General features: G+C 35.4%; 1 protein-coding gene across 11 annotated transcripts in view; it reads left to right on the plus strand.

Moving 5' to 3' along the window:
- The window catches only part of CDH18 (cadherin 18), a 1,131,397-nt gene extending 1,109,056 nt beyond the window's left edge, over window positions 1–22,341 (plus strand). For 8 of the 11 annotated variants that reach the window (XM_050795521.1, XM_050795518.1, XM_050795516.1 and 5 more), the window contains 2 exons: window positions 11,563–11,814; window positions 21,571–22,341. In XM_050795521.1, the coding sequence (XP_050651478.1) occupies window positions 11,563–11,814; window positions 21,571–22,061 (743 nt within the window). In that variant the 3' untranslated portion in view covers window positions 22,062–22,341. The remainder of the gene's footprint in view (window positions 1–11,562; window positions 11,815–21,570) is intronic. The other 3 variants (XM_050795526.1, XM_050795527.1, XM_050795525.1) reach the window with 3 other exon arrangements.
- Window positions 22,342–24,538: the final 2,197 nt, after the last annotated feature.

Genomic DNA, 24,538 nt, shown 5'->3' on the forward strand with positions numbered 1-24,538 from the left:
TTTTCTTTTGTAAAATGGAGATATATAAGCAATTATTATTTTATCGGCGTAAATAGAGATGAAACTATAAAGAATTTGAAACCACATGTGAAATGCAATGAGTCATAATGGGCACATAGAAGGTAACTAAAACATAAATAAATGGATAGAAAAACAATAATGGAATAACTAAAGAAATTATCCTGAGTGAAGAAACATATAGATTTAAGAGTGAAAATCTTCTAACTTGACAGATGATGAAATAATGTTACAAATTTCCACACAGTGAATTTAAATTGTAAAGGTACTAGATAGTGTCAAAATACTCATTTGTAAAATTAGAAGTGAACAGCCAATTGATCTACTTTTAGTGATATTGGAAAGAAAGAACTACAATAAAAGAATCCTTTTCTATCTAAGATAGCACTCATGTGACAATTAAGCAGTGATATTTCAAAATACTGAATGTTACAGAAAACAACAACTGTATTATTTATAATAAAATTCATTTGGCAAAAAGTTACAATAAGGGATTTTTCAATATTGACTATGTAACTGTTGGAGCTATTACAGCCAAATGAAAATAAGATGAAATAAGAACAAATATTTTTCAAAGGTGAAGTGTAAAATAAACTTTTGTGTAATCTAAACTAATATGATTAAACATTTACCAGAAACAATGAAGTGTTGAATATAATCACATATAAAAGCAATGATAAATTGATAGAAAATATAGTATTTCTTATGAAATGTCTATTAAATGCACTTTGCATATTGTCAATATGAATATATTCACTTATTGGACCTAATTCAAAATGAAGACAAACACTTTACACACACATACACGTGCGCGCGTGCACACACACACACATACACACACACACACACCCCGATTCCCTTGGGCTGACATTTTAAGCTGTATGTCTGGCATGTACCACTTCTAGCCTCACATCAAATTATTATTCATCACCTCTTCCTTATGTTCCTTGGAAAGAATGCCTTTCCTCTTAAGAGAAATTCTGTAGACAGTTCTTAACATTGTTTTTCTTCTGCTAGTTAATTTTTCCAGTGTTATGTACTGTCTGCTGGGAATACAGCGGTTTTTTAAACTGCCTGATTCAAGGAATTCAAAGACACAGGACCTGCTTTCAAGAGGCTTGCTGTCTAGTTGGGGAAATGAGGATGACATGAAATGTAATTTGCAATGGATGGAGGTGAAATGTGAGCTACTTTAGAGAGATCACTACAAACTGTATTGTTAAAAGTGGTGGAACATGGTTTGACTTTAGGGATAGAGTTTGTTCCACCAGGGAGGTGAATCAGAGATTACTTTTCAGTAAGTGGTGGATTAAAACAACATAGAGATGACGGAATGCAGCATCAATTTCTTGGTTGGAAAAATCTAGAGAGGGAAATGTAGCAAAGCAGAGACTCAGTGGCATTTTAATTGACTCATGAGAACATACTAATGACTAAGCACTGCGCTTTATTCTGTACTCCAATATAAGATACTCTGGCATTCATTCTTTAGTTGCTTTGGTACCAAATTGTGGTGGCTAGAAAAAATTGTGCCAATAAATCTTCCGTATTTATCTGGAAAGTTATTTCTCCCAATTTATTAAACTATTAAACATTGATTCAGAGAATAATCAAGTGAAGGGTTTTTCTTTTATAATATATATTATAAAATACATAATTTTGCTTTATATTGACCTTATTTTTATCGTTAATTAATATGTTGGTAATAACACAAGTATATTTAAAATTTTAAAACCAGAGTTCAAAGATAATTTTTAAGTTAGAGCATTTAAAGTTGTATTTTCTAAAACAACAAAAAAGTATGAAATGTTTTCTGATTAAAATGTAGTTGTTTTCTTACTATCACCTTCTCTTTACATTGTGATGTCAACTTTTAATCGTAATATCAAGTAATTTCATTGTATAATTTTAACTGCTTAACTTCACATCTATAGCGAATAAACTCTGGCCATATTATCACTAAATTTGTGAATATAGACTTGAGCCAGGCTTCCAGGAATACAATAACCATGTTCATTCATTTGTAATATGCAAGTGTAACTAACCCCCCGGTGTGAAATCATCCTCCTTAGTCTACAAAGATAAATACGTTCTGTTTCATGATCTTCGTGCTGTTTCTTGAGAGACTGTGCTTTATTTGATGTGAAGAGATTTGCCAACCTAATTCTTAGGCTTAATTCTAACTGTAAGGTACATTTGTAAATCCTACAGATTAGGACAAAAGATAATTAGTAATTATGTGTGCATTTCTATCTCTGTTTACAGGGTTCTAAATCGCATTTAGTTTGTCTTTTACATTTGAAAATGCTTATTATTTTTTGATCATTTGCTATCAGGAATATCTGCAACTCACATTGGTTTTTATTATGTTCTTTTTTTTGGTATGTGTTTTCCATTCTCATAGATTCTTGAATTCTTTAAAAATAAATGAGTCAAAACAACACATTGTTTCTAAAATGAGAAAAAATGCACTGGACATTAATTTTTTTAATCATATGAAACAAAATAATTATTAGAGTGTCATTTTTACTTTGTTGGTGGCATTCTGAAGATTTAGTGTTTTCCTTGGATTTATTACTTTTTATTATTTTTGCAGCATTCGTTCTTCTAAAAATGATCATAGCATTTATATGTTGCTTTATAACTTTTAACAAAATACTTAAAAGGAAACAGGAAAGCTTGTTTTTCTTGTGGCTGTTTGGGGTTGGTGAAAGAAGATACAACTTTAAGCTTATGTTGCATAGAAGTTACAATAAGTTCAATGTTGACTATGTAATGTTAGAAAAGTGTCTTTTGGAGTCCTTTCAAATTTCACACTCCATTGGTAGGGAAATGCAGGTATGTAGTTTGATACACATTGGAAATCATGGGAAATTTTAAATGTTTGTCTTGTATTTCTTTGGTATTGCCAGATTTGTAGCAGTCAATATTCTCGTAGTTTATTTTTGTCCTTCAAACAAGAACTCACAGCTGCTGTTGTAATATGCTTAATTTCTCTACAGAGTATAACCATTTAAAATTTTGTTTTTATCCACAGGGTTTCAAGAGACCATTTAGTGATTCCTCACATTCCTAAACAAAATAAGGCACATATAATCTGCCCTAAATTGCAAATCAAGCCTCATATATCCTCTAATGGATGTGACTGCAACTGTGTCCTGCTGAGTCAGTTATCTAAGGTCAGGGACAAGGTTGGAACACATGGCTTTTATTCTACAGTGGCTCTCCTTTCTCCTACCAGTCAAATACTAACATTATCCAGATGCACCTTGAGAGAATTACACCATCCTTTAGCTGAATGCAGACACTCTAACTTGGCAAGTGAGAAGTTAAAGAGCATGTATACAATCTTGACCCTAAAATGTAAAAGATTGTGGATGAACTGTAGTGATCCATTTTAGTGGCTCTTTTGCTTTAGGTACAAAGATATGCTTTTGTTTTCTCTCTGGTTATTTTGAACTGTATTGATTTATATATATATATATATATATGTAAAACATATAAACATTGATTGTTGTTTTACATATGTATATATGAAATTATTTTTCCCCTTATGGATTTGCTAGCCCACGCCACCTCTCACCTTTTTACTCCCACTCACAATGAAAGAAAACTGACTCAAATTCATGAAGCAAAAAAATAGAAGTAGAAAAATAAAACAAAAATATTGCTAATTTTGACTGAGTGTGGTGGCTCTTGCCTATAATCCCAGCACTGAGGTGGGTGGATCACAAGGTCAAGAGATTGATACCATCCTAGCCAACATGGTGAAACCCTGTATCTACTAAAACTACAAAAATTAGCTGGGCATAGTGGCGTGCGCTTGTAGTCCCAGCTACTTGGGAGGCTGAGGCAGGAGAATCACTTGAACCCGGGAGGTGAAGGTTGCAGTGAGCCAAGATCGCACCACTGTACTCCAGCACTCCAGCCTGGTGACAGAGCAAGACTCTATCTCCAAAAAATAATAATAATAATACATATATATGTATATATATGTGTGTATATGTATGTGTGTGTATACATATAAAACTAATTTTATCCTTGCATGTCCCTTGCTTTCCTTCTGTGAAAATGTAGGTTCTATTCGTCTGCTTTAATTCTTTCCTTGCTAAGAACCACATGGTGCTACAGGAGTCATCTGCTCCACCCTGTACATTAATGCAGTTGAAAAAAACTATTTTAAAAATAGAATGATACATTCACTTGTTAAAACTATCTAAGGGCCGGGCGCAGTGGCTCAAGCCTGTAATCCCAGCACTTTGGGAGGCCGAGACGGGTGGATCACGAGGTTAAGAGATCGAGACCATCCTGGCTAACCCGGTGAAACCCCGTCTCTACTAAAAAATACAAAAACACTAGCCGGGCGTGGTGGCGGGCGCCTGTAGTCCCAGCTACTGGGGAGGCTGAGGCAGGAGAATGGCGTAAACCCGGGAAGCAGAGCTTGCAGTGAGCCAAGATCCGGCCACTGCACTCCAGCCTGGGCGACAGACCGAGACTCTGTCTCAAAAAAAAAAAAAAAAACTAAGGATTTATGCTTACAATTTTTTTTAGTGTTTATAAATCTAGTGACTCCAAACATAGTATTTTCTGCTTTAATTAATTCATTCTCTACTAAAAAAAAATACTGTTTATTAAAGGTTTGTGATAAATAACGGGTAGAAGTTTTCTCTTGGAGTTCATACTCCTATTTTATTTTTAAAACAACTGTTCTTATCTCTCCTTCTGCAGTTTTTATATTATTGTTATGTTTTAATGAATTATTTTGCATTTTGGCTTGGACTTTATTTTAAAAGCTCCTTTTTTCTTCTTTATTTCCCTCCTTTCTAAATTAACACTTAGACAAATTTGTATCATTCATAAGCAGATTTCCTGATATTCTTCAAGAATCACATAGTTGTTTTATGTGTATTTGTGCTTATTTTGTAAAGTCCACAACACAGTCTTGAATATACAGATGTAATGGCAAAGAAAGATTGAACAATTTAAAATATGTTTTTTAAAATCTTGGTAATAGATGGCAGCTTCTTTGCAGAAAGAGCTGTTTTCGCGTGGAGAGTGGAAAAACAGCTCAGAAGAAAAAGGACAAAAGAAATTTAGAAGAGCTACTGTGTAGCATCTGAAGAAAGAACGATTATTGGCCAGGCGCGGTGGCTCACGCCTGTAATCCCAGCACTCTGGGAGGCCGCCGGGGGCAGATCACAAGGTCACGAGTTTGAGACCAACCTGGCCAATATGGTGAAACCCTGTCTCTACTAAAAATACAAAAAATTAGCCAGGTGTGGTGGCAGGTGCCCCTAGTCCCAGCTACTTTGGAGGCTGAGGCAGGAAAAGCACTTGAACCCGGGAGGTGGAGGTTGCAGTGAGGCAAGATTGCACCACTGCACTCCAGCCTGGGTGACAAAGAGAGACCCAGTCTCAAAAAAAAAAAAAAAAAAAAAAAAAAGGACAAACGCTAACAGATTGATTAATAATTTCCTCGGAGATTGTAAAATAAATACATTTATTTTAATGTACTGGGTGGAATCAGTTAAGATGGTTATAATTTGTATCAGCATTTTTTTGTGACTCCAAAGCAGAAATAGACAATGGACATTGTATTTATCCAGGATTTTAAGATGATCATGTAGTGAGGAGTGTGGCAGATGGTCAACCAGGGTGCAAATCAGAACATAACGACATCTTGGATCATGCATTTGTAGTTTGGCAGAAAGACAAGTGAGACCACAAGAATGTTTGCAAACTTAGATGAACAAGCAGAATCCAGAGTCCGAAAATGGAGATTAAGCCACTGTAGGATTCAAAGAAGCGGAAGTCAGGGAATATGAAGAAATAAACTTTCGTTAGAGAGCATAAAGAGATCATGCTGCTGATGTATTACAAGATAAATTAGTTCATTTTGCTTTCAATTTCTTTCTACATGTCAATATAATAAAACTGTAACAGAAGACAAGTTCCTGCTGAGTGTAGTTCAAATCATTCATCAAGTACCGATTATGGAAATGGTGCTTTGTGGGAATGCAAAACACCATTGTTTGATGCCTGCGCTCTGATAATGGTTAAATTATGAATAGATTCTATTTCTGCTGCAAGACTGAAAAACACGCAGAAACAATATGAAACCATGCCTATTTATTTGTCTGGTGGAAGTTGGGCTGTATTTCCCAGCTTTCTCTTCATACACATTAAAATTTTTTTGGTCTAATTAGAGATCCACATCTGAGAATTTCAAATGTTTCTGCTGTTCTGATAGATTTGGAAATACTACTTTAATGATCGGGCGGGCTATGCTTGCAATAAAATGTATCTTTGCCTGCATTATCAAAAAAGGAATGTGCTGATATAACTGAGAGTATACAGGAGTCTAATAATTTCAGTTCCCAAAAGCACATACTTTTTAATATTTTCTAAGCTATAAGGTAATTTTCGACTGAAAAAATAGGATTTATTTTTGCTCCAAAACCTATTTTAAAAGCATGCCTTATTTTAATTTAAACTGGATCATAGTTTACTACAGTGGCACATAAATTAAAGTCTATCCTGCAAGGTCTTTCAAACTATTGAACAAAAAAAATAAGACACCTAATAGTAGCTAAAGAAAACGACATCTAGGCTGGGTGCGGTGGCTCACGCCTGTAATCGCAGCACTTTGGGAGGCTGAGGCGGGCAGATAATGAGGTCAGGAGATCGAGACCATCCTGGCTAACACGGTGAAACCCCATCTCTATTGAAAATACAAAAATTAGCTGGTCGTGGTGGTGGGCGCCTGTAGTCCCAGCTACTCGGGAGGCTGAGGAGAATGGCGTGAACCCGGGAGGCAGAGCTTGCAGTGAGTCGAGATTGTGTCACTGCATTCCAGCCTGGGGGACAGAGCATGAGAGTCCATTTCAAAAAAAAAAAAAACAAAACAAAACAAAACAAAGGAAAAGAAAAGAAAACGACATCTGATCTACAGAAGTATGTGACTTGTATTCTACTACCATATTCTGCAACCTGTAGAAATACAGAAATTGAATGCATAACTATTTAACAATATATTTTATGATAAAATACTTTTGTGAAAAAGCCCCACAAAATTACTATCAATTATAAACATCTTTGGAATATTTTATTGCTAGAAAGATGAAGCAATTATTTATATTATTATGATTGCTTTTCAAAAGAATGAAATTTCAATTATTTCACAGTAATCACAGGGTATTATTAGACTGTAGGCCTGAGTCTGATATTACGTATGTGTGTGACAGCCTCGCTGCTACCTCCTATTTGTGTCCATATCCTTTTTGAACAAGAAATGGGATCATATAACAAAATAAATAATGCATTGCCATCTATTTTTAAATATAAAATATATGCAAAACTATTTCTGCATTAAATTAAGGGTTTTATGGAAATATTAAGAACATATTGGTTATAATGAAAAAGATATTACATTCTGTTAATTCTTCATGTGAAATATTTTCCAAACTATATTTTTAATGTCCCAAAGCCTTCTAAACACATATTATTGGTTTAAAATTTCACTTTTAATGTAGTGAACCCAAAACTATGCCCAGTACTCCAGTGCAGCAGTCCTTTCAATAAAAAGAAGCAGAAATTTCTTATCTTTATTGAATGCTTTCAGATTGTTTAACTTGTTTGACAGCTGTATAGACTTATTGCTATATGTCTATATTTATCTATCTAATCTATCATTTACCTATGTACCTATTTACCTGTCAATCATCTATCTGTATTTTAAAATAAAGCTGCTATTCAAGATCCTCCCTATGTGGTACTTTCCAAAGTCTACCCTCTAATATGCATCTTTATTTCATGTCTCATTGTTAAATTTCTTTGTTCTAGCTATACAAAATCTCCTCGAATATTAATCTAATACATTAGCTTTACTAGCTTGGCTTCCAAATGTTCTATAATCTGCTGTCTTCATCCTAGCTATAGAGAGTTAGAATTAAGAACCCAGCTATGGTGCTCATTATTACAGACTGACATTGACAGTTAGCACTGAGAAATCCACGGATGTTCTATCCTGCTATGTTTTCTCGTTATTCAGCCTATATTAATTTTTCTTATTTATTTGGGTGCCATTCGAGCCTTTCTATATTTATTTATCTATGTAGAGACAGAGTCTCACTGTTGACAGACTGGGCTGGAATAGAATGGCGTGATCTCGGCTCTCTGCAACCTCTGCCTCCCAGGTTCCAGCAATTCTCCTACCTCAGCCTCCCGAGTAGTTGAGATTATAGGCTCCTGCCACCATGCCCGGCTAATTTTTGTATTTTTTAGTAGAGGTGGGGTTTCACCATGTTGGCCAGGCTGGTGTTGAACTCCTGACCTCAGGTGATCCACCCACCTTGGCCTCCCAAAGTGCTGGAATTACAGGCGTGATCTACCGCACCCAGCCCTTATTCATTTTTTAACCATTGTATATCGTGTTAGAGATTTGTTATGTCTTGTTGCCTAATTTTGCAGTTTCAGCAAGATATATTTTATTGTGTCTAATATATACACATATATATGTACATGTGTGTATTTGTGTGTATGGTGTGTTGTGTGTGTATATAGTATGTATATATTTCTATATTATATATTTGTATATAATATATATTTCTATATATTTGTATATAATATATATTTCTATATAATATATTTGTATATAATATATATTTCTATATAATATATATTTGTATATAATATATATTTCTATATAATATATTTGTATATAATATATATTTCTATATTATATATTTGTATATAATATATATTTCTATATAATATATATTTCTATATTTTATATATATATATTTCTTCTTCCTTTCATATTCTTCCTCAGTGTTCAAAATTTTATTTTTCAAGGTCAGTGAGCCTTCTGCCAGGTATATTTTTTGCCATTCTGGTGAGGTATAGAATATCCCTTGTCAAGAGCTCATTATTCTGCTGTGCCAAGCTTTTCTAGCTGGGAAGCTCTTTGCCTCCTGAATCATCGTTTCTTTTCCAAAGTCAAAACTTTAACTGGAAAAAAAGAGAATGAACATTTTTATGTCTTTACATCTTAGAGATTTCTATTTCAGGACTTATAATGCACTAGAAGCCTATTCTGGCATTTGTCTTGTTTCTGATTGCATTTCCAATGGTTTTCCTGAAAATAGCATGCTTCAAGATTATTAATATGAGATGTATGCTAGGCCTTAGTCATGAAACAGCCACCATCTACACCACATGTTATGTCATTTCACATGTTATTATTCGTGTTTCCTGAGATTCAGAGACCAGTGTCTCACATCTCCTCTTCAGAGGAGCAGCTGTGAGATTGTCAGACATGTTTGTGCCTGTGAATACTTATCTCACACATTTCCCATAGACTAAAGACTTCTGTTAATTATGACGCATCATCCTACAGCTGATAGATCTGCTTCCACAAAGGTCGGGTTTTCTGGGAGAGTAAATGTGACTGATAAATTATTATATAATACACATGGTATCATTTCTCCACTTCTTCTTCCTCTATCCTATAACATGTTTAAGAATAGACAGCTGATGTCGTTTTTAAAAATTCCTCTTTCTCTGGGTAAGAAAAATCTTCAATTTCTCATTGGATTATTTATTTCTGATTTTTAGTAACTCAATCATATATGTATGTATATGCATATTTTATTATTATTATTATTTTTTTTTTTTTTTGAGACGGAGTCTAGCTCTGTTCCCCAGGCTGAAGTGCAATGGCCGGATCTCAGCTCACTGCAAGCCCCGCCTCCCGGGTTCACGCCATTCTCCTGCCTCGGCCTCCCGAGTAGCTGGGAGTACAGGCGCCCGCCACCTCGCCCGGCTAATTTTTTTTGTATTTTAGTAGAGACGGGGTTTCACCGTGTTAGCCAGGATGGTCTCGATCTCCTGAACTCGTGATCCGCCCGTCTCGGCCTCCCAAAGTGCTGGGATTACAGGCTTGAGCCACCGCGCCCGGCCTATTTTATTATGTTTTATTATGTGTAGTACATCGAATATTTGAAAAATTAGTTAGCTTTCTCATTATATTAATTTAGCAATGTACAATAAATAATATCATTTTAGAATATTGCACTGTGAATATTATAAGCATAGCTATATAAAATACAATTTCAATTTTCAGAATAAAAGACATTGATAAGAGAAAAAGAAGCCCTCATTGTAATTGTCTAATGATCCACTTACATTTTAGTGCAAAATAATTAACTCATAGATGTAGCTGCATGTTGAGTTCCCTGGAGTAGAACTGGCATTTGGAGTGCGGGTGTAGTGGAGTGTGCCATTGGGATCAACATCTGTAGATCACAGGAGAGGGAAGAAGGACTGGGTGGAGTGACAAATGGAGCTGCCATTCACTCTTAATGTCTCTTAATGGCTGACCCCCTGGAAAAGCTCTGGAGCTAAAGTTGTCCATCAGTATTGTCAGTAGTATAGGAAGGGGGACAGGCCAACATTTGTAACCTTTCAGCAGTGAGTCATTAATTATATGCTATTCCAGAAGAATGTGACCTGGGGGCAGGTGGCAATCTATAGCTAGGGCAACAGGTAATTTTATGAAGGGATCTGAACAGTACATCCAAGTGTGAACCATGTGGGTTTTCAGCTATGCATTCAAGGATGAGGAATAACAGTACAATGAAACATATACTATATGCACTGAAGACATCAATACCATTTGGCAGTGAATTGGAGATGAGGCAAAGTGACATTGTGGTGTTGAGGAGGGTTCTAGAATAGAGGTTTTATCCTTATCATTTACTAGCTTTGTGATTTTGGGCAACTAACACTCTGGGACTAGGGTTATTTACTTTTAAATTAGTATTTATAATAAAATTTTTTTCAGCTATAAATTAAAGAATTTAGCACCCTGTCCCTCATAAGGTTATAGATTGAACACAATATATCATGCAGGCATTTATTATAGTACATTGCATTTAATAAACACATTTAAAAAAAGATGATTAGCTATTTTATTCATCATTCACTTCCCCATGGTCAAACAATAGTGCTTCAAATCACAGCTAAGCCTAAAAAAATGTATTGCTTGATCTACTGTCTCCATAGAAATATTATCTAAACCAGTAGTTCTTATACCTATTTTATGCATCAACTTCACCTCAATAGTTTGCTAAAAATACAGATTTGTGGTCCTATCACATATATTCAGAGCCTCTAGGTTTGGGGAAAGTCTCGTTGGCTCACTTCAAAGTGTAGGACCCTAAGTGTATGACTTCAGGCCCTCTGCATCCCTTTAAATCTTGTAGCTATTAGGTCCATGTCCAAAATGTTCATTTCTTCCTCCTCCTTTGTCTTCCCACTATTTTCCTTCATCTTTAGTGTGGCTGTATTAATTTTTCTAAATAGGTTTCTCAACTGGAGAACCAATATTAGCCTCTCTTTAATAATTGCCCCTTTATATTCCCTTGTCCATTTCATGAACTGAAATAAGAAAGATACACATCCCCATTTTATCCATTAAAGGAAATGTGAATCTTGAATGGCGGCTTGACTAAGAATATTTTGTTTTGCTTATGTCTGTCATAGATAACACAGCCAGCATTCTGACAAGGCGGAGGAGATTTAGTCGAACTGTTCAGGATGTGTATTATCTGCCCATTATGATCTCTGATGGTGGAATCCCCTCTCTCAGCAGCAGCAGCACCCTCACCATCAGGGTTTGTGCATGCGAGAGAGATGGGCGCGTGCGGACCTGCCATGCGGAAGCGTTTCTGTCCTCGGCTGGTTTGAGTACAGGAGCCTTAATCGCTATTCTTCTCTGTGTTCTCATTCTCCTGGGTAAGTCATTCTAAACCCTAAGTTTGTATGATGGCAATTCTGAATGAGAGGAAATCATTTTGACAAAACTTAAGGATTAGGCATACATAATGTGGGTAAGGAAACAGCTGCTCCAATTTCCTATGAATTAATTTTCTCTATACTATCATTAATCTCAAAATAGATTCAAATGTGTTGAAAGAACTGAAATAACAGAAGAAGGGTAAAATCGGAAAGAAATAGCTTTTGAAAGTGTATGTTTTAGAAAGAATTAATATTTAAATATTCAGAATCCCATCTTGAAAGAGCTTTTCACATTTTTTTGCAAGAACCTAAGTGGCATCATTCTAAATGAATCCGACCAGGACCCCATCCCACTTAGCTTCTGAGATCAGAGGAGGTCACCCATTCATTCAGGATGAGGGTGAGGGTCATATGACCGTAGGGTGAGTAAATGTAGAGATCAAATATACAACAAAAGGACTTTAGTTAATAACAATATTGTGTTGTACTGGAAATTTGAAAAGACAGTGAACTTTAGGTGCTTTCTCCCCTCCACGTGAAAAAGGAGTGTAACTATGTGAGATGACAGATACATTGATTTGCTTGACTACACTAAGCATTTCATTATGTAATAATAGTGAACACTATTATTGGGAAAACATCATCATGTTGCACACCTTAAATATATAAATGAATAAATCAGAAAGCAAAATGAATCTGAAAACCAAATAAAAAATAGAAAGAAATGTAGAAACTTCTACTAGTTCACAATAATTAGTTAATCATTAATGTTAGTTGTTAACGTACTGAATATTTTTTGGTCTTAGGGGGCTATTAAATTTTATTAAATTTAATTATATTCCCTTAAAAACAGTAATTTTGGCCGGGCACAGTGGCTCACGCCTGTAATCCCAGCACTTTGGGAGGTCGAGGCGGGCGGATCACGAGGTCAGGAGATTGAGACTATCGTGGCTAACATAGTGAAACCCCGTCTCTACTGAAAATACAAACAAATTAGCCAGGCATGGTGGCGGGCGCCTGTAGTCCCAGCTAGTCGGGAGGCTGAGGCAGGAGAATGGCGTGAACCCAGGAGGCAGAGCTGGCAGTGAGCCAAGATCACGCCACTACACTCCAGCCTGGACAACAAAGCAAGACTCCGTCTAAAATAATATTAATAATAATAATTATACTTTTTTTATTTGAATTTTTCATTACAGTTCATTGAAAATAAAACACTTTCTCTAATTTTTCATTATCTGTTGTAATATTCTAAATCTTTTCACAGCTGCATGAGGAGCTCGCATAACTATAAACTCTTTAGATTGCTCTTTGAAACAAGATAGCAAATCTGTATTGTAATAAAAAGAAAGATGGATATAAGGAATCTTTCTGCTTCATAAAGTGGGAACCTCTGTCCAAACCCTTTTTTCTTTCTCTTAGCAGCCTGCTTTTTATTCCTTTTATGGTACTGGCATACATGAAAAGATAATTGACTGTTTTTCTGAGAAAGAGGTATTCTTGCAAAAAATATGTTCCTTGTTTTGTTCCTGGGGTCGAAGACAAATCGCTTGTGTAGATGGAGGGGAGATTAAAGCGTAATGAACCTGGAAAGGAGAAGGGATTTGCAGGAAAGGGTGAGAGCATCCAGAGATTTGTTTGGCATGGCAAAGCCGGTAAGTTTTGTTTTAGGAGTGTAAAGAAAGGTTTAAAGCCAGAGAGTCCCATTGTAAAATCTTCAATTTGCAAAAGATGACTGTGAATGACATGGAGAATAGAACTCCTGATGACAAGAGGGCATGTAGGCAAACCAATTAGGAAAACTCTGCCCTTGTCTCCCTTCGACATAGCATGTATCGGAGTAGCATACTTACCAAAGACCTGAGGAAAAGTGAATACTATCTAGGTACTTTCGATGGACTCAGGAAAATGATCTTTGACAATGTAGAGACCTGCATGAGTTAGAATGGCATCAAATACAACTTCTTATATCTTGCTGAATATAGATCCTGAACTACCCTGAGCTAGATGACATTGAAAGTCCACTTCATTGAAGTTGCCCAGCAAGAGAATATATGTAGAGAGACAATGGACTGGGGTTGAGCAGTGAGAAACTACAATGTGATAGCTAAATAAGAAGGATGAGATAGCAGAGGACAGTGAAGAAGCGAGAGTAGGAAGAAAATATAATGTCACAAACATCAAGGGAAAAGAGGGTATCCGAGCATTATGCTGTGTAGTAGATCTTGTCAACAAAGTCAAAAGATGCTTACAAGTTCAATAAATTGAGCACCAAAATGCTCAATTGCACTTAGCAACATGAAGCATGGAAGTTTGGTGCACCAGAGCAAGAACTATTTCACTGCAATCAAGTCATTTCTAGCTCGTAATGGTGGCACACACCTGTAGTTCAAGCTACTTGGGAGGCCGGGATGAGTGGATCCCTTGAGCCCGGGAGTTGGAGGCTGCAGTGAGCCATGATCACACCACTGCACTTCAGCCCAGATGACAGAGTGAGACTCTGTCTCAAAAATAAGTAAATAAATAAAAACAAATAAATATATACAGTAAATGTGTAGTGGAGAGGAAAGTCAGGAAGAGAGCCTTTAGAAACTTTATATGGACAGGCACGGTGGCTCACGCCTGTAAGCCCAGCACTCTGGGAGGCTGAGGTGGGCGGATAATTAGGTCAGGAGATCGAGACCATCCTGGCCAACGTGGTGAAACCATGTCTCTACTAAAAATACAAAAAATTAGCTGGACGTAGTGGTGGGCACCTGTAGTCCCATCTACTTGGGAAGCTGAGGCAGAAGAATGGGGTGAACCGGGAAGGCAGAGCTTGCAGTGAGCTGAGATCGTGCCACTGCACTCCAGCCTGGGCAACAGAGCCAGACTCCATCTCGAAAAAAAAAAAAAAAAAAGAAGAAGAAAAAGAAAGAAACTTTATATATTTATTGGTCAGAACTGCTATTTTCTTTGGTTATTAACATACTTCTTTTGTGTGTGTGTATTTGAAAAGAAAAAGAAAAAGAGCACAAACACTCCAGAAAGAGAAAACAAGGCTACACAATAGCAATTAACCTGGATCTCTCTAGAATCCTAACTGAAGTCACAGAGAATAGAACGCAGGGATTTTAATGAGAGTTCTTCCAGCGTTCTTACTCTTAAAAGTAGATCACTTAGGTGAGGTATGTTATCTTCAAATTTTGAGCTCATTTATCATCATAAAACTATTTTCATTTACTAAGATGAATATCAAAAATGTAATTAACGTGTTAAATGTCTAGGTACATTTTGAGGTGCATTGTTTGAAAGAATATTTTATGTTTTCATCGAACGATACTTCATTTTAATTGGTTTTTATGAAAATGTTTTCTCTTTTGGGGTAAATAATAGGACATTTGTAAATTTTATGATATCCCTCCAGACTAATAAAGTTACTCTATGATATGTTTACTTTTTCATTTTTATTAGTTGAAACTCAGATATGCTCTAAAAGCATATTTGAGCCGTGATCTGACTGGGACCTCTGCCTGCTCCCCTTTCAGTCCATACCTCAGGTATAAGCAGGTGACCTAAGTGAGGCCATCATAAGTGAGGCATTGATTGCTCCCTAATCTTGGATATAAATTTCCAGATAAATGGGGATCAAAGTAGATTTGGTGTGAGCATGTGGTGGACTAAGAGAAGAAGATGGAATTGGTGAAAAGATGCTGTAAAAGCATATTTGAGTTTCAACTAATAAAATTAGTGAAAATATATATTATAACTACAATTATATATTATAATGCAATGTATACTTTTCATGACATTGATTAGTTTTTATGGTTATTCAGAAAGTATGTAGCCAAGGGATACAGGATATAGTCATCATAATTTTAAAATAATGTTGAAGTTAATTTGTGAGATTATGATTTTCAACATAAATATTGGCAAAACCAAAGGTAGCAAAACTTTCTTTTTGAACTTCTAATTCTGTTATTGAAATTCTAATTCTAAATTAACTGTCAACCCTCATACCTAAACAAATTGTAAAGTTAAGATTTTAATATTAAATATGTTTTCCCTCTCAACTTCTTGTTTGTGAAAATGACTGTGATTGTACAAACCCAGATCTAGTTTTGCCAGTAACTGTGTGATCTCAGGCCACACATTCAGTCTTTGTTTCTATTTCTAAACCTGTGAGAATGACATTTCAGTTGAAAGGACCTTAGAGTCATTCTGTAGAATTTTGAAATGCTTATTCTTGTTTATTAAAGATTATATATGGTTCAACATTTTACAACATGGCCAGAATCCATCTATGAATACGTTGAATGGTGCTTGTCAACCAAAGAGACTAACTTTAAATGATAGATTTGAACATTATGAGTTGGGTTACTTTCTGTTGAGATTACCTTTTTCAGGTCTATTGCATATGATGGACGGAAGAGAATTTAGAGTGAGCCTTTATGATGCAATCAGAATTTGCCATGACAGTAGATGTAGCTGAAGTCCTCTCTCCTTCCCAGAGGCCTGACTTTTATTTCCCAACTTTATCCCATCTCTTGCCAGAGTAGTTGGCAAGGTAAACCTTGATCGCACTTGGCATAGGTCACTGAGTTGGGATCTGACTAGGACCCCTTCCGGCTACCCTTTCAGTCCATAGCTCACATATAAGCAGGTGACTTAGGTGAGGCCACCATCAGTGAAGCGTGGATTGCCTCCCAACATAGGATATAAATTTCCTGATACATGAGGATCAGAATGGAGTTGTTGTGAATGTGTGGTGAACTAAGAGAAGAGGATGGAATTGGTGAGGAGAAAAAGATCAGCCTGATTTTCATTTGAGCAATTTCAAATGGTTTTGTGTGCTACCCTTGGTTGAAAAATCTAAGGTTTCAGAGACAGATGCCACTCCCAAGTGTGGCAAGTCACACTCCATAAGCTAATCAAAATAACCTCCCTGACTCAGACCACCTCAATTCTACCAAATGTGGTGCCAGCGTATGATGGTGTGACAAAGAATCAAATGATACTTGAGGTTTAAAAGATTCTGCTATGCAAGCTACTTAGGGAGGAGTATGTTGAGATTCAGTATGGAATGTGTTCAAATGCAAGTTGTATGACAGTTTATATTATGGAAACTGAAAGCCACTTAGTATGCCAAGCACTGGAATGATACATAATATATAGGAAAAAACACATATTATGAGAAAACAAATACAAAAAATGTTTCCCCAACTTTGAATTACTTGATGATAAAATTAATTCATAAAACTCCACAAATTTTTTCTAATTTATTATGTAAAATGATAATCTCAAGGGCATTTACAATTCTGTCCCAACTTGAACAGAAGAAAAAGAAATTTACTAACCAAGGATACAATATTTATTTTAGAATAAGACATCTAAAAAATACTACAGCTTATTCAAGTTTCAATGCAAATTATACAACTAAAATTGGCTTCAAATTATAACAGAAATTATTTATTATTTTGTACAAAGAAAAACAAGTTATGTATCTTTTTTTTTTGTAACATTGCTTTGGTTATCTCATATTGTATTTTAGCAGATGACCCACTGTAAGATTTAAAAGACTAACTCATGTAGAGACCTGCATGAGTTAGAATGGCATCAAATACAACTTCTTATATCTTGCTGAATATAGATCCTGAACTACCCTGAGCTAGATGACATTGAAAGTCCACTTCATTGAAGTTGCCCACGTGTATGGTTTAAAAGATTATCAGGGTCGTTTGAATACATTCTTTTGACTGTCAGGTTTTAAATAAGGATTTGACTCTATTTATATGTATAATTATTATCTGTACTCATTCTTTTAAAATATACTTTGGTCTTAGGATTTTTTTTGGAAACATTTCACTTGTTTTTCAAACATTAAGAAATATTCTCCAGTACAATTAGGAGTTTGATGTTATTAGTAACCATAAGCTAATTTTTAAAAAAATATTTTAAAATTATTTTCCTAGTGAGGCTACTACTGTTCAGGATAATTCACTTAACACAATGTCACATTACCACTTTCACAGAGATTATTTGTTTGTCCACATGAGAACTGTTTATGGAATATCTACCTGGTGCCCTCTGCTCCAGAAATATCCGTGGAACCAACAGGAATGAAAATAAGTTCATCAGGAACACAATGTACAACATTTTCTCTGAGTTGATTTGAATTTACCTTTAACTAGAGTGATCCTATGTCTGCGTTTGTCCTGATGTCCTGGCATAATTATAAACAACATCCCCTTTCACTCAAAAGTGACCCAGATTTTGATTATTATATATACATATATCTCATATATATATATATATCCTTTTATTAAATAAGTATGTAACAAGTCTAGGAATCACTGAATACTAGCAAATAATATCCAGAAGGTAGCAAATACTACCTTTTCTGGGGAAAAGGTAAATGTAAACCTTCAACGTTCAAACGTAAATGGTCTCTATGTTTTGAATTATAATATATCTGAATTATTTTAACTTTTGAGAAATATGAAACTATATGCCATATGCCATGATAATTAAAAAGCCAGGTTTATCCCTGTATTTCATTAAGGGGATATGATACATATGCAAAGATTGAAAAATTGCACAAATATTGAAAGATGCAAATTACCTGCCTACCTCTATGGCAGTATTGATTACATATTTCCTGTTGTGTCTGCACCTAAATTCCCTTGACATCAACCACCAACCAATTCAGTATAAAAGAAAATAACTTGATTTATTGGCGAAGGTAAGAAATTGTATTATAATAAATTAGGCAGTCTGTATAAATAGGTCTTTTGATCTAGTACAGCCTCCTCATTTAATTATAAAGTTGAACAGAGATATATATCGTGCATGATAAATCTAAACTTCTGAATACAGTGGAGTGAGTTACTTGAGGATGTTGTTTGGGGCTTTGAATTAGAAAACTGTAAGGTGGATTTATGCTAAAATACCCAGGGAGTTATTAAATGCATATTTCTATGTTCAGCAGAAGCCTTTTTTACCCCAAAATAAAGGCATCTATTAAGTAATGTCTTTGAAGTATAGTCAACATATATGGGAAAATCCGTAATTCTGTGCATAATATTTGTAGATCAGGGCATGCAAAGCATCAGCATTTCATTTTCAGCTTTCTGTAACCACTTCATTTTAGACAACAGTAATTCAGTGCTTCCCATGTCTGCTGTAGTGACCCTCATTAAATTTTCTCATGACCTTCCCGATGCTAATATCTTTTCATTTCACACTTTTCTGGATGGTTCTATGACCTTTGCTACAGATTTTTTTTTTTTTTTCCTGTCTTTTTGGTTCCTTCATAGTCTCCCATTTGCCTTTCCTCTGCAAAACTGGGTACCTCCCAGTGCACAGTGACCATCCCTTTCTCTCATTATCCTTTCCACCTCTGGCTTTAAAATCGACTCCTCTTCCTCAAGTTTTCTCTAGTTTTAAAACAGATAAAACTAGTCCTTATCGATTAGAGGTATACATAAAATAGGTTAAGCTATAAAGAAGAACAAAGTAACAATAATGATAAAAGTAAAGATACAAGTTACTTTGCAGAGGTAAGCAGTAAAAGGGCAGTTGCTGGGGGGAAAGTATGTTCTTTATCAGAGTTAGATAACCTGGTGTTTGCTTCACAACCGTTTGTTGAGGATCACATATAATCAAGGTTGCCAGATACAATGCAGTATACCGAGATAAATATGAATTTCAGATAAATAAGAAATATATCTTTATCTGTATATAGGTATATATGTGTATACATAACATAAATATGTCACATGGGATAATATATTTGGAACATATACATGTATGCTTAGCACAATATTTGCCTGTGTGTGTGTAACTCCAATATTATATGGGACACAATACCTTATGTGTATGTGTGTGTATGTGTGGTTGTGTGTGTGTGTGTGTGTGTGTTGCAGATGGTCTCTAACCAACAATAGTTTGACTTAAGATTTTTTGACTTAACAAGGATGTGAAAGCAATATGCATTCAGTAGAAACCATATTTTGAATTCTGATTTAAAATTCTTTATAATACCTTTATTATAAAGTATGTTTTGTGTTAGATAAGTTTGCCGAACTGTAGGCTAATGTGTTCTGAGCACATTTAAGGTAGGCTAGGCTAAGGTATAATACTTACTAAATTATGTGTATCAAATGCATTTTTGGTTTAAGATATTTTCAACTTCAAATGGGTTTATAGGAATGTAAGCTCACTGTAGGTTGAGAAGTGTGTGTGTGGGGGGGGGGGGGGGTGGGTGGGTGGGTGTGCATGTGTGCTGTTGTTGATCTCAAATTCACGTTTGAGAATCCTGCCATTTATTTTTATTTGCTAAATATAACAACCTTAAATGTCAATTGAATGTACCTCCCTGATTGTTATGAAGTATAGAATGTTTAAAATATTAATGGGCATCATTATCACTATCATAAACCCTAGAGTATCAGCTGAACAAGAAAAGTGCAGTCTATAGAACTGAAGTAAATAATAGTCAGCCTAATAACACAGGCTATAACAAATTTGATGTGAGGGAACTATTTCTATTTAGTAGCAGTTTAATCTCATCAAATAGAAACAGTTGAAAATGTTGATAAATGGCCAAAGCAAAGTTCCCAAGACATATTTCTATCATATTTTCTAATGTTTGCAGCATTGTTGGAAATAAAGACTAATCCACCATATTCAGCAAGAGCTATCCTAAGGCACATGTCCAATTGGCCACTCAGTTTATTATTTCATGTTTCTGAAATACTGAAGTAGAATATTATTATAGTAGAAATATCATTACCTGTGATGTGAGAAATCATGTTATGGTACAAGCTCTTCCACTTGCCATCTGTGTGATCTTTTGATCTTGGTTATTCAGATACTCTTTCCTGAGTCTCAGACTCCTCATCCTCATTTATGCGTAGTGTTCCATTATTGGGATGCTAAGCTTGTGGGAATTATTTATATCCTACTGCTCAAGGTCATCGCCAAAGTCTGATTTTGCACACACAGAAAAATTGCAACCTCAGGCATAAATGGGTTGAAAAGAGAGTAAAGCCACAACTCTGCTGTAAAAAATAGAGTAAAGTCACAGTTCTGCTGTGAGAATTAAATAAATAGTTATATAAAGAACATTCATAAATCAGAAAATTCCTATGAAACAAGTTGTGTACAGATAATGAAACATTATTTTGCCCCTGAATGGGAAAATGCAATCATTAATGCATGATAATATAATTTAAAGGATAATTGACAAAAGAGATCAACATTAAAATATTTCTGCTTTGATTTTCCACAAAGCGTCAAAATTTAAAGGGTTTAACCTTAAGACTCCTTCTTCCAATATTCCAGAAACTTAAAACATCTTTCCTTTAGTGTGTCTACCTAGAAGGATTAAATATCTATAGGGAGACCTGCTCTCTACATTTTTTTTAGTTAAAATTTCATATTATTTTTTCATCATGTGTTTATCTCACTTTAATCACTAAATGGTTTTACTGAAATATGAGCCAAGAAACCTACATCCTAGCAAACAGAGAGTATTGTGGTTTTCTCTAGAAGATCAGCAATTCGCAGTGTCTCCTGGGGTAATCATCGTTTACATTATTTGAGGCGTTACAGTACCTTGTGGTGTTATTCAGAGAGCACAGAGAGGGTTGTGCTGCAATGTCAGCCTAACCCTGGAATGTGGTTAGTGACGAATGGGAAATTGCTGATGTAAAATCTCTAAGAATTTCCTTCCTGTTTTCTTAATTCTTCATTCCTCTTTCCATGTTTCCTCAGCAATTGTGGTAATTTTTATCACCCTGAGGCGCAGCAAAAAAGAGCCCTTGATCATTTCGGAGGAGGATGTACGGGAGAACGTGGTCACCTATGATGATGAAGGAGGCGGAGAGGAAGACACGGAGGCCTTTGACATCACAGCCTTGAGGAATCCTGCTGCTGCTGAGGAGCTCAAGTACCGGAGAGATATCAGACCTGAAGTGAAGCTCACTCCCAGACACCAGACATTGTCCACCCTGGAAAGTATAGATGTTCAGGAATTTATTAAGCAAAGACTGGCAGAAGCAGACCTAGACCCTAGCGTCCCCCCTTATGACTCTCTTCAGACTTATGCCTATGAGGGTCAGAGATCAGAAGCTGGGTCTATCAGCTCGCTGGATTCAGCAACGACACAATCAGACCAGGATTATCACTACCTTGGAGACTGGGGACCTGAGTTTAAAAAGTTAGCTGAACTCTATGGAGAAATAGAATCTGAAAGAACAACTTAGGGGGTCAGTTCTTGCAACATTGTGGAATTTGCTTCCTGAGTAAGTGGAGATACAACCTCAGCAATGACAAGGAAGAAGTGTGGAAACAGTACTTAGAACTGAGCAAGTTGGACACAGCTCCTGTAGAAACAAGTGCCCTTTTCATGATCGAAACTGGGTTATTTAATTGGAAGAAAGTAAAAAAAAAAAAAAAAAAAGGACAATACAAAGAAAAAGTTATTGTTCCTTGTGTATATTTTCAATTGCTCAATAAAGTCTGTGGTACTGTTTATTAAGAATACCTGCATTAAGCCAAACAATGATATTTGTTTCAATATTTTGTGATTTATTTTTTTCAAAAGCAAAACTAAACAAAAACGCTCAAGATCACTGATGGCTATGACTTATAGGGGTGGTAACACTAATACAGGAAACTTGTAAAGGTAATCACGACCTCTTTTATCACTTTTCTGGGTGAACCCTTGAGAACCACTCTCTGTTATTGTAACAGATCTCACTAGCCTTGTCTTGTGTTTATATTACATGAGGTATTTCCACTCTATCATGGACTTGTATGTACCATTTCCCTTTGCCCTCCCCAGTTCTTTTCTCCATACAAAACTGATGGAGCATGGGGATTTGCTGCCTGCACTATAATGTATGCAACTTCAGTGCACCAGTTGTGTGCTGTACTGAGCACGAGACTATTGTCTCTATCCCGTACACCCGCTTTTATTTTAATGGGATACTCCTATTTTTAAATGGACAGAAAGAATAGTTTAAAGTATGTTATGATAATCTGATATGTCAGGGAATGACTTAATTTTAACAATAACCACACACCTTATCTTCTCCCAAAGGTTGGGGAACTTTATTTTCCTTTTTTCCACTTGTTTTTTTATATTTAAATCAGCAATTTTGATCATTTCTGTATTTAAAATTAATTGTCAAACATTTTGCTAGTTGGTTTGTATTTCAGTCTAATTCACTTATTTTCAACACGAGCAGTAATCAAAAATAGGTACCTCACACAATAACAATGTAGTCTGAAAGACTATCCTCCAATGAATATAAATGTCATAGAATCATAGTTGACTTACATTTGTTCCTTACACAGGTTCAGATTTTTTCCATCTCACTGATAATTAGTTTGGTATCAACAGGAAAATGTGTGGGACTAGGAGCAAAAAAGGAGATTCACAGTTATTATCCTCAGATATGTTCCCAAAAGTCTCTGTGTTCAGGGTCCAAACCACAAAGCAGAGATGGCAGTGACTTCCCTGCCCACCTCACAGGGTTGTTGTGAGGATTAAATGAGCTTCTGTAAAATGCTTTGCCAACTGCAAAGTATTCAATTGCATAAAAGCTTGCAGATGCTTATCTAATTTTCTAGTTTCATTAGCTTATAAATATATATTTACATGCATCTCACATAAAATATTATATTATCATGGGAGAATTTCATGAAATCTTTAACAGTGAAGCTACTGTTTAAATATATAGTACAAAATTCCAATTATTTTAATATTTTCATAAGCTAATTTCTGAGAATTTGGGTGGGACTCTTTTTTTTCTAATTGTTTTAGATAATGTTTTGTTGTTGTTGCTATTGGTCTTGAAGTAAGAATTCATACCATAACGGTCCTATTTTCTAAAACTGACCACATCTATATATTTCAGAAATATTGGAATTCTTAAATACATGAAATAGGAATTGGTTGAAACAAGAATTTTTCCTTTGCTCTTTAAATTTATCATTATCCAGTGTCCCCAAAAGTTATATGACATTTTCTGTCTGTTTCTACCCATGTGCAAAATTTTGGATTTTACCTCTGTTTACAATTACCCTGTGCTATCATTTTATAATTTTGAGGTATGGGAAGTAAGTAAGCTTAATTTGAATAATTCTCCAATTTGTGTTTTAAGCCTGAGGAATAAAATGTAATTTAAGCTTTTTACGACATTTTAGTTTTCCAGATGCTGCTTTATCCTTTTAAATCACGTAATGGTGTGTGTACCAGTGTGAGGTTAAATCTGAAGAGACACTGAGGGGTGTAGAGAATAACCTCTGGATATACATGCTCTGATGATGCTAATTCTAGATTACATTCACCCTAAAAGGAGGGTAAAGCGTGTACAAATGTTGTAGGTCTGGGTGTTTTGCCTTTTCTCTGCAAAATGTATCAGGAATGTTAGGTTTTGGAATTCCATGAGGCTTTTGGATTTAGGTTTCAGATAAGCTATCCACAGAAGAAAACTATGGAATCACATATCACTAATACGTTTCAGCACATATTTTTAAAAAAATATTTACACAATAAATGTAGAACAGAGGATTTAAAAAATAAAATGCGTATATACGTTTAACAGTTCATGTAACCTTTAAGGTCCTCCGTGTGGATCTGAATACCACAATGGTTCTCTGATTTTGTAAAATGAAACACTTCAGAACTATCTTCTTTTAATCACACATTAAAATAACAGGTTGCTTCTAAGCT

The sequence above is a fragment of the Macaca thibetana genome, chromosome 6, assembly GCF_024542745.1.
Source record: "Macaca thibetana thibetana isolate TM-01 chromosome 6, ASM2454274v1, whole genome shotgun sequence".
In the NCBI taxonomy this organism is placed as follows: Eukaryota; Metazoa; Chordata; class Mammalia; order Primates; family Cercopithecidae; genus Macaca; species Macaca thibetana.